Below are 11,497 nucleotides of genomic sequence, written 5' to 3'. Positions count from 1 at the left end.
AGAATGTTGATCTGCTGCCTGTCTTTAATAAAACAACGTCATTACACCACAGTACATGCTGGATCTTGAGCTGGGAGAGCGTGCAAAAGCTATCAAAGGATTTGATCTGGATCTGTACCATCTCTCTGAGGAGTAAATTTGATCCGATTGCTAACACTGCCATTTTTGACCAGGATCAAATGCTACCGATGTATTTGGTCATAATCAGAAATGGCAATGTAAATGTGCCTATTGTCAAGATAGAGGACAAGTGGAAACAATCAAAGAACTAAGTTCCCAACCTTTTCCTCAACAAGACCTCATTTTCACACTGGAAAACGTGAAATGTGACCTGATCCCCAAATGCTTCACAAACAAGCTCAACATGTTTCTGATCACACATTGTGCATTACAATGCACTCAAACATTACTTACACTAGCAATGTAAAACCTTTGGAATTTTGTTTTTTAACTTATTTTTGTTTTATATTCACAAAAATAATTAAAAAATCACCCTGAAACTTTGAGTCCATCTTCTCTGAAGAACTTTGCAGGGATTACGACCCATGGGATCATTCTCCCATAACCAGTTACAGATTCCAACCACCTTGAAGTCTTGGGTATAACTTGGTTAAGTGGGAGGATAACTTGTGTTGGTTTCGCTTTAGATGTCAGCATTCGTCAAAAAGAACAAACAAACGAATAGCTAATTTATTCATGTTTTTTTAATGAGGTTAAAGAGAACAAAAAACAATCATGTTTCAACCAGATAGTGAGCATCCTCATAATTTCTCTGTAGTTTAAACTGTTACTGCTGATCAACTGGGCTGAAGAAACAGCAAATTAAGATTCAAAAATGCTTCCAGACAGAGTATTTGTATGGACGTTGCTTTACCTTTTGACACACTGTGCAAGAGTTAGTCATGTTAGTCAGTACAAGTGAGTGGTAAATGTATAGTCAGCATATGCAGTGGCAAGCACAATAGAAGAGCTCTCTTGCCGCATTGCCTGCTGATGTGATCTCTCACTGGGGTCTTATTTTAATTTCTGTGCGCTTATAGGAATATTTGTGGCCTTTCCCAGCTTCCCAGTTGATTCCATTGGCGTAACTTTCATGAGCTCCTCCCAGATAGAGACCATTCAGGTTTGAATTGTGACACTTCCCATACCACCAGCCCCCTTTGTACAAGTTACTACAGCTACTTTAAGAGACATCATTGTCTCGATCTTTGGTGGAAAAGAGAAGGTTGTTGTGACTGGTCAAGGAATCACCTGTGGACAGATTAAAAAATAAATAAAGTGAATTGAAGAGGACTCTGACATCAATAAAGATCTCTTTGGTCCCTCATTCCCTCACTAATAATGTGAACAATGACATTTCAGTTCCCTTATGTGGTAACACACTGATATGAAGTGAACTACTTCTCTTGGAGTGAGTATGATTGACTTTATGGGGAAAAATAAATTGCAATACAAATCCCCCATATCTCCAATCCTCTAACTTTTACCTAATGTATATATTACATTTTACAGGTATCAAATACCAGAATCTATGTTCAGCTGTTTGTTTCAATTCCAATACACTGACAGTCTCTTCCCTGATATGTCATGGTTCCCACGCACTCACCCTCTATCTCCGCTAGAGGCCACTGTTTCCTTGCCTTTTCCTTCACTTCTTCCTGCTATCATCTGTCAATCAGTCTATTGACATTCCAGAACACCATGTGCACTCATGTTCTCTCCCTCGGATCCTATTCGCCCTGCACCTCCCAACTTGGTTTCCTGTTCTCCTTATAATCCCCTCACTTCCCTCACTCTGGGTGAAGTTTTGCCAGTTGTTACTGTTTGCCTTTCGCCTTTCGCCTTTCGCCTTTCGCCTTTCGCCTTTCGCCTTTCGCCTTTCGCCTTTCGCCCTCTCTGTGAAGTCTTATTTACTTTCTTGTGCCTTGTATATTATATACTCTGTCTATCCCTTGCTGCCCTGTTTGCCTGATCCCTGACCTCAACCACGTCCCTGCCTTGCCTTTATTGCCCTGCTTTGCCATTATCCGACCCATGCCTGTCTGACCACCTCACGACCAGCACTGCACTTGGGTCCCCTGTTGCCATGCTCCCTGAGGTATTTGTGACAATATGAAGGGGATGTTCTTTGATATTTTGAACATCTAACGAAATCATGCATTGACTTCTTAGAACTTCACAAAGAAATCAGCTTGTATGACAAGGTGCAGAATTCACACATTTCATGACATTTACTTATTTTGTTTTAATACTCTTGACAAACAGTAAATAAGTTAAGTTTGTTATTTGATCAGTAACATTTTAGTGGTTATTGTTACATGCTGGTAAATAGTCATGACTGTAGACTGTCATGTCTTCTTTGAAAGTGCAGCTGAATTAGTTTTACAGTGTTTTGCTTAACACTATATTATTACCATTCCTGCTTGGAGTCATAATGATTTGTTGAGCTGATTGTTGTTTATATGCATGAACAAATAAACAAGAACTATTAAAAACTGTAACCAGCCATAACCACCTGTAATAAGACATGACTGAAACTCTATTATCATGATGATACTACCAGACACTCTGTGAATACATTTAAACTCCTTTATGCTGCACTGTATTCTACATGTTTTGTTGGAACAGTTTAAGAGAGGACTCAGCATCACAACCTGGGACATACCTGCATTACCAGCCTTAAATTTGTAGTTCTCAGATTTTGAGTTTGTAGTTCTCAGATTCCCCAAGAATCTTGAAGGACTTGTATTTTGCAAAAGTAGAAACATTGTCAAAATCCATTAAGTCTATCCTCAATTCATAATTCCCTTTGAAAATGAGTAGACAAGAAAACATTCAGCAATTGTGATAATTTTAGCTTTTGAAAAAAATATATATTGTCCTGATGCTCCTGTATAATATCTAATCAGCATGTTATCAACTTCCGTTTTCCTATTATTTCATTTTTTCCCCAATAATTATATTGTAGGTATTGTGTTTGTACTGTACCTTGTACAGTCCTCTGAATTGCATTGAATACTTTCTTTTTACTGATAATTATTTTGACAGGCCAACTGTTCAACTTAGCAGATCTTACCAAAGACATTAGAGTCGATGGTCATCCATGGCAGGTTCATGCTCCATTGACTACCGTAGAATTTAGTGGAACTTGAAACTTGTTCATGGTTTCTTATTTTATTATCTTTTGTTCTGTTAAAGGTGTGCTAATACGGTACCTTTCAAATGAAATTCGATCTTGTGTGCAAGTGCAGTGCCTCCAAACTAATGGCATAATGGTATGGTTCCTTAACTATTCCAAATTCAAATGTTTATGAACTCAGACTCACCTTTACTGGTAAGAAAATTAATATAGTCATTCCCCAGCCAGAACTCTGACTCCTGGTTCCCAAACCCTCTCTTGTAGGAGGCCCAATCTCTGTAGAAATCCACTGATCCATCCATCCTCCTCTGCAATCACAACAACCAGGGGAGGAGTGAAAAAACTGAGTGGAGTTAATAATATATACAGTATAGGGTTTATACTTCATGGATTTTTAAACTGTAGTTCAGGAGGAGGACAACCCCACTCTCACTCTAGCTTACCAAGCTAAGTATTTGGCAACAAACGTACCTTAACACAGCATTCATTGCTTCACATCCTTCATCCAGCCCAAACACCACGTGGGGGGATTTCACGTGGGGGGACCAATAGCCTGGTCCTCATGGCCAGGTCATTTTTGCCTTAGTCATGTGAGTCCAGGCCAAAATAAACAATTTCCTTCTATGACATATATCTATTGGCATAGTCCAAACTCCTGAACTGTAGAATATTCTTTACTTCATTAAGCCATAACATATTTTGAATGTATTTAATTTATTCCAATTACCACATATATAGCTGTTCATTACGACAAATACAAACCATTTCCAGCTAACACAGAGGCATGCAATTAAAACAAAGAGGAGAGGTGAGGAGTCTAGAGTCTGCATAGTACGGTGTCCATTTTAGGACATCCTCAAACATCAGTCGTCCTCAAGTCAAGTATCAAGCATTACCCACTCAAGTCTCCGGTATCAGGATCATTACTCACACCTCCCTCAGTCAATCATCATTGCTTCTCCTCACATCTCCTCCTCAGACTCAGTGCTCTGACAACCCTCAAGATCTGAGGGTTTAATGTCTCAGCTATAGGAATATAGCTGAGACATTAAACCCTCAGATCTTTCAGCAGATGTGATTTCTCCAGAAGATCAGTTCCATTATTACACAGATAAGCTCCATCAGTTCACCCACCAGCCAGCCGCCTCCATCAGTGGTCATGTCACAGTAGACACGTATGGGGTTGCCTTCCCCTGTTTACACTGTGTACCAGCCGCTCAGGGAGCTCCCCAGGTCCAGCAGGTCCTTACAGTTCCCAGGGCCTGAGAGGATGACACTGGCACACTGACAGCTGACTGGACAAGAGCCTGGAGCACTGAGGAAAAGCTGGGGTTGGGTCACTTTAACCATCCTGGCCAAGCCCTTAGTATATTATGACCTCTAGGATTTTTTGAGGAATGGGGTGTAATTGTAGTGCAAACTGCATTAATTCCAGCACAATACGATCAATACAGACAGAACAGACATCTTACTCTAATGCTTACTGTCACTATCAGAAGAGATTATCATAAGAGCATAATGATTTTCAGATGCATGTGTTTTATCTATTACTTAATATACATTAGCTCATAATGTCAAATAAATACCACAATATCCAATATCAATATAGAATACGACAGAATACAAGTGGTATTCTAAGAATTCTGAAGATGTCTTACATCCTGTACATTAACAGTATAATTTCCTGTCATCAGGTTTTAATATCAATTCACCTGTATGACTCCCTGGTTCTCCTTTCTGGCCTGGGAAAAGAAAAAGTATGTATATATTAAAGCAACTCCCTTGGATAGATCCAGGTCTGTATTTGTTTCTGTAGAAAAATGATATTGTGTTTTATATTTAAATAAAAATGTAACACCTGTACAAACCTTTGCACACACACACACACACACACACACACACACATATATATATATATATATATATATATATATATATATATATATATATATATACACATACATACATAAGTGCATAGAAAAAAAAAAACATTAAATCCAAGAATCAGAAGAGCTTCATAGATCTACACCCCCTTGTCATCTCTGAGGTTGAGAATCCAGTCAGTATTTTCTTACTCTTGTTAATCCATTTAATATTTTGATCTTATTTATATTGTTCCAAAGCATCACATATTTAGCTTTTTCTATTCCCTTTTCCTTTCTTGATATCCAACAAATAGGGAATAAGACTGTCACTTTGTGTTTATCTCCTACCATAAAATTTCACTAATGAAAGTAGATAAAAATTACAACTAAGTAATTAATTAATCATATGACCAAAAATTAAAAAATAATAAAACACATGTAATAGAATTTCGATAACTGGCCACAAGATGCCAGAAATTGGAAAACTGTATTGAACTGTATTGTATTGTATTGAAAATTACAGTGTGAAGCCTTTTGGTGCCAGGTTCTGCAATAATAATAGAAGTTTAGGCTCAGTATCTTTCCAATTACAAATTATAAATTATTATTTATTTTCATTTTTTACAAGAATGAATAGACCCAGACAAAGATTGTGTTCAGGAATAGGAATAATGACAATAAACATTGTATTTATATGAAAGAATATCTCTTTACAAAATAATGAAACATTTGTGCTAAACATGATCAGTGATGAATACATAAATAAGGGTTGCACATGGACAGCCTATACAGAGAGAATGTTGCTCCTTTCTTTAATTTAAAGATATTAAATTAAGCAGATAATTTTTTTTGTCTTGCATTGCCTCAGGGCTCTTTATATTGATTGGGTTGAAAATACCCCTCTTCAGTTGATATTATGATCTATGACAAAGACAGTACATTCCTGTCAGGCCTGCTCACTGCACTTCCCCTGTTCAGCACTTGAGGTCATCCTCATCAATTGAATACTAGCCAGTCTCCCTCTCTAAATTACCAATCATCCAATTAACATTCCAACACCATGTGCACTTGTCCCAATATCCCTCTGCACTCATTGGTTCTACCTCTCCCTACCAGCTCCACTGACTTCACTCTGCCCTGCACTTAAACCCCTGGTTGCCCTTCACTAAGTAATTTCTAAGCATTCCCACATTGACTGTCTCTTAGTGTCCTTGACTTCTTGCCTGCTCCTTATGACCTCCCTTTTGGATTTCCCTGTTTTGCCTGTCCGCCCAATTGATTTACCTCTTGACTGTCCTTGACTACGATTATTGGATCTCCCCATTGTACTTTTGCCAGCCTTCTGGTTGAGTACACACCTGAATCCACCTGTTAGTCTCCGACACATTATAATTCCCTGTTATTTACCTTTAGCTCCTGTTGGTCCCATCTTTCCAAATGCTCCAGAATCCCCTTTCAAACCTGAACAGACGAAATGACAATGGGAGCTTTTATCTTCAGTCCATCTGATGATTTGATGAGAGTTTTCATTGGAGAAACCTCAACAGCTGCTGTAACTGCTGTAACTTTTACTGTTACTGTGAGCAACATCAGAACAACAGAGGAAGAGCATAGAGACAGCCTGGTGTTGATCATGATCACTTTCATTCATTAGGAATTGTGGCAATTACTGCAAAGTACAGTTAGGTCCATAAATAAAAGCCCCAAGAACAAACAGGAACTAAAGACAGCTGCAGTACAAGCCTGGCAGAGCATCACCAGGGAAGAAACCCAACATCTGGTGATGTCTATGGGTTCCAGACTTCAGTCATTGACTGCAAAGGATTTGCAACCAAGTATTGAAACTCACAATTTAATTCATGATTATGTTAGTTTGTCCAAATACTTTTGAGACCCTACAATTGGGGGGACCACATATAAAAATGGGTGTAATTCCTACACCGTTCACTCAATTTGGAGGTAACTACCCTCAAATTAAAGATGAAAGTCTACACTTAAAGAACATCTTGATTGTTTCCTTTCAATTCCATTATGGTGGCATCCAGAGTAAAAATAATGTCAATTGTGTCATTGTCCAAATATTTATGTACCTAATTGTATGCCCCGTTTAATAAAATAGATATAATCTGTGCATTCTGTGTTTATAATGAATGGAGTCGAGTCAGTTCAGGGGACAGTGCAGTCTGGAGGACAAGGCAGAACCTGCTGGGTCTCACCTGGAAGGCCTTGCAGGCCGGGTTCTCCCTTGGTGCCCGGAGTGCCAGGGCTGCCTGCTGTCCCTGGGTGTCCTGGGCAGCCCTGGAGGAGGGTCAGTCTGTCATTGTCATTCACACCCACAACTTTCACCACTGAAACACAGAGAAGCACAGCCAACATAACAGGTAAGGGTAAGCCCCCAAAAATATTTACATTAAAATAATTTATAGTTTTTGTGTCCCTTTCACCTGGATGCGGAGGAAAACCGAACATACCTGGACAGGTACTTTCTGTTCCAGTGACCACAGAGAGGCATAAGGACAGGATGACGGTTTTAGGAAGTCTCTGGAGAAGCATTTTGTACTTTCTCTCTCGCTTTCAGGGTTCATACAGAGAAAAGCCATATTTATATCATCGGCTTGTCCTGCCTCCTTTTCCATAGTTTTTAAACAGATTTTATAAAGACATCAATAACCTCTAGCCTTGTTTTTCCTCTTCTACAACAGTAACAGTAGTGTTACCGTAAAAGAAATCAAACTTGCCAACAAAGACAAGATTGTACTCTTGGCAGGAACAATTTGTGTTATTTGTGTCTATTTTTCCCCCTATTTAATAAAAAATCTAGTGTCCTAAAAACATAATTGTTGAAAAGTGAATCCATTTGCATCAGTTTTAGTGATGAGTGGTAACAATTCCAAACATGCTGGAGGATAATGGAATGTAAGAATAAAACTGTCAAGTCAAAATCAATAATTGGAGATCCCCCACTGCCCCCCAGAAAAGGAAGGAACTGTAAGGAATATTTTTTATCACAGAACACATATTTTGACCATTAATGATAATTTTGTAATACCTGGAATTACCGCCCTCCCCCCCACCCCAGCCAGATTATAAAATATCTTAAACCACTTCTCACAGCAAAATGTAAAAATACAGTCACTCTCATCTATTTAAACACTCCTAACTAGAAATCATACAAAAAGGGATTTGACTGATAAGGACCACAGAACTTAAAAAAATAGTTGAAAAGATAAAGCAGGAAGGACAAATCAGGCATGAAATCAGTAGCAATGACATTAACTTCATCATAGATAAGCACCTTCACAGTTCTTTACAGCTAAAATACACCCAGAGATCATTACTCTTCCTGTTCCCAAATCTCTGCTCTGCACATGGCGTTCTGTGTATTATAAGCCTCTTCTCCTCTCAGGACACTGATGCCCTGGACAATTCTGACTGTGCTTTCCTGTGACACTGCCATTGTTTGCTTATTGCCCTTGGATGTGTTTCCTGTTTGGAAACCTCAGACACAACCTCTAAATCACAATCACTGCATTTTCTTTGTCAACTATGCATCTGAGTCACATCACAAGGGTATCTACAAAAAGAGAACATCGATGTGTTTCTTTAAACATTGTTTTCATTTTTATTTATTATGGACCTACTTTAAATCTACAAAAAACTATTTTTCAGACCATAACTTATACATTACATATTTATTGTTTCATACCCAATTACCACTGTTTCATGGTCATAAACGAGAAGCAGGAAAATAAATTAAATGTATTGACATCTGCAAAATATTTATATTCACAAACCAGCTGCTGCAAAAATTAATATAGGTCTGCAAAAGACATAGACTGGATTTAACGAAGTAAATGGCAACCAAACAAACCACAGAGACACCCAAAAGAATACAGTTGAACACTTGGATTCAAAGTATTTTGTAACAAAACAAGGGACCTCTGCATCTGCTAATAAATTAATAAATACATAATAATACTTCCTGTTCATTTAGAGATATCTCTAAATGTTTTTTTTTAAGTTTTTTTTTTTTTTTTTTTGCAGTTTGATGGATTTATATTTAATATTTCTGGTAAACCATATGATCCCTGTTTAGTGTATTTATTCAAATTCTCATTAAGATTAGATTTTTATTTGATGTACAATTACCAGAACTGAAGGCAATGCATCACTGTGTACAAAGTAATCCACCTCCTCAATGAATGGATTCAGGGTGAACGTCAGCTTACAAGGCTACAAGCCCTTCCGCAGTGACTAAAGGAGGAGGTGTTTGCTTTTCTGTGCTCTCGTGTGTTGTAGTGGTCAATATAATCACTAGTCTTTTTCATGAAGAATTTGTTTTCTTTCTGTGACTGCCTGAAGTCTGGAACCCATAGACATCACCAGATGCTGGGTTTCTTCTCTGGTGATGCTCTGCCAGGCCTGCACTGCAGCTGTCTTTAGTTCCTACTTGTTCTTGGGTTGTGTTGCCTTCAGTTTTGCCTTAGAAATCTAAACAAACCAATCAGAGAGATAGCAAAAACATTAGGTGTGGCCAAATCAACTATTTGGTACATTCTTAAAAAGAAGTAACGCACTGGTGAGCTCAGGAACACCAAAAGGCCCAGAAGTGTTGGATGACAGAATAATTCTTTCCCTCGTAAAGAAAAACCCCTTCACAACAGTTGGCCAGATCAAGAACACCCTCCAGGAGGTAGGCGTATCTCTGTCAAAGACAACAATCAAGAGAAGACCACCAGAGTAAATACAGAGGGTTTACCAAAAGATGAAAACCATTGGTAAGCCCCAGAAACAGGAAGACCAGATTAGAGTTTGCCAAAAGACATCTGAAGAACCCTGTACAGTTCTGGAACAACATCCTATGGACAGATGAGATAAAGATCAACTTGTACCAGAATGATGGGAAGAGAAGAGTATGGAGTTTTGCCCCCTGGCGAGGGATGTGTCACAAAAGGCTCTTTATCACATTTGATTAATAATGTATTTTTATTTTTTTGGTTTTATTATTATTATTATTATTATTATTATTATTATTATTATTATTATTATTATTATTATTATTATTACATATGATTTTCTTTTTATTATCAGTGTGGTTTTGATGTTTCTAATCACTTGTGCACTGTTTGATTGATTGGTTTGTTTCACTAAATTGATTGATTAATCACATTCTTTCTTTACACAATTAAGCACAGGAGCAGGAGCAGGAGCCAGAGCAGGAGCCGGAGCCAGATAGAGTGCAATACCAGGACAGCTTTTAGACTGGACGGCAACTGAAGCGGCATAGGGAAGTGCCACGTGTGAGACAGAGTTACCAGGACATACAAGCCTTGCAGCGCCCGACCATGTCTGATGACAGCGGTAGCTGGAGTTTGAAGAAGCAGTTGGGAGACCTGTACCGATATGAGTGCGAGCTGTATGGGAGTGTGGGGGGAACTGAGGGACCCCCACCACAAATATAAGTGCTCAGTTTCTGATATAGATAAGATAGAAACCGACACAGTAACTTGAGCATTGAATGGCTTTATTTCACTCCCTGGTGGAAACTTGCAACGAGCGAAACCCTCACCTAGACCTCTAGAACTAGAGAGACAAAGATGTATGAGAGCTACACTGATAAATTAAAGATCAGTAATTACTGCACTTACCCACAGATTTCTCTGGAAGAAGAGACAGGGTCCAGCATGAAGTCCAGTTCCTGGTCCAGCTGCGGGGAAGCGTTCTTCATCCCTTGGATTGTGTGCTTCAATTTGGTTTCTTTTGAGTGTTATTAGATTAGGGATATAGCGTTTAGGATTTACCACCCTGTTTATTATTACCCAGTGCCTCCAGCAATGTACCAGGAGCTATGGGGGCTGTGAAGCAGTGAGTAGTGGCTGAGAGCATCAGTCCCAGTGATGCAGGGCAGTGCCAGTGGTCCTGGTCACGATGAAGGATGGTTCCTGAAGGTTCTACATGGACTACCGGAAGCTGAATGTGGTCACTCATAATGATGCATACCCTTTACTGTGACTTGAAGAATCACATAATAGTATGACTGGAGTCAAGTGGTACTCCACCCTGTAATAACAGGTATAAAACAGGAGACAGCAAGCTGTGATTATACTACAGAACGTCTTTACTTAGAACCCCCCGAAAGTTACACACACAGCCTCATGGGAACTGTAGTCCCTACCACTACACAGCCTGTATTTAGCCAGCGGTTACTTGCAGGGCAAAGTTTATTCCCTGTTTATAAAGTTTATAAATCATATTCAGAAAAAAAAAACTCAACGTGAAATAAGTGCATTAAAATAGAACAATTAATGAAAAAAAGAACCAAAAGAACAATTCAATACAAAACAATCTGATGCATTGTGAAATAAAAAGGTTAATGCATTAGACAAATCAAAACAAAACTATCAAAGAAACCAAAATCAAACAACCAATCTAATGCATTTAAAAGGAATGAACAGCCAATGCGCCAGACAAAACAACAACAGAACAAAACCAC

The 11,497-nt window shown here is 38.6% G+C and overlaps 2 protein-coding genes across 2 annotated transcripts; both read right to left on the bottom strand.

Annotated features, from left to right (window-relative positions):
• Positions 1–686: 686 nt before the first annotated feature.
• On the bottom strand, positions 687–4,356 carry LOC136750062 (ficolin-1-like). The gene is given in 5 exon segments (XM_066704824.1): positions 687–1,251; positions 2,666–2,696; positions 2,698–2,807; positions 3,327–3,447; positions 4,274–4,356. Coding segments are annotated over 5 exon segments (537 nt in total). The 5' UTR covers positions 4,301–4,356; the 3' UTR covers positions 687–1,003.
• LOC136750063 (ficolin-1-like) lies at positions 4,315–7,562 on the bottom strand. Its single transcript, XM_066704825.1, has 5 exons — positions 7,476–7,562; positions 7,221–7,352; positions 6,412–6,465; positions 4,852–4,881; positions 4,315–4,401 (listed from the first exon to the last, which is right to left on the bottom strand). The coding sequence occupies exons 1-5, from the start codon at positions 7,555–7,557 to the stop codon at positions 4,337–4,339; spliced, it is 363 nt and encodes a 120-aa protein (XP_066560922.1). The 5' UTR covers positions 7,558–7,562; the 3' UTR covers positions 4,315–4,336.
• Between the last annotated feature and the right edge of the window lie 3,935 nt (positions 7,563–11,497).

Source organism: Amia ocellicauda, chromosome 5 (genome assembly GCF_036373705.1).
Source record: "Amia ocellicauda isolate fAmiCal2 chromosome 5, fAmiCal2.hap1, whole genome shotgun sequence".
Taxonomy (NCBI): domain Eukaryota; kingdom Metazoa; phylum Chordata; class Actinopteri; order Amiiformes; family Amiidae; genus Amia; species Amia ocellicauda.
This window is presented reverse-complemented; position numbering and strand designations above follow the sequence as displayed.

Bases quoted from the DNA above. Each gene is read 5' to 3' on its own strand.
- LOC136750063 (XM_066704825.1), bottom strand. From the start codon at position 7,557: ATGCTTCTCCAGAGACTTCCTAAAACCGTCATCCTGTCCTTATGCCTC. The intron at 4,882-6,411 runs GTAAATAACAGG...TTCTTTTCCCAG, and splicing joins GGGACCAACAGGAGCTAAAG to GCCAGAAAGGAGAACCAGGG. The intron at 4,402-4,851 runs GTGAATTGATAT...TCATCCTCTCAG, and splicing joins AGAACCAGGGAGTCATACAG to GCCCTGGGAACTGTAAGGAC.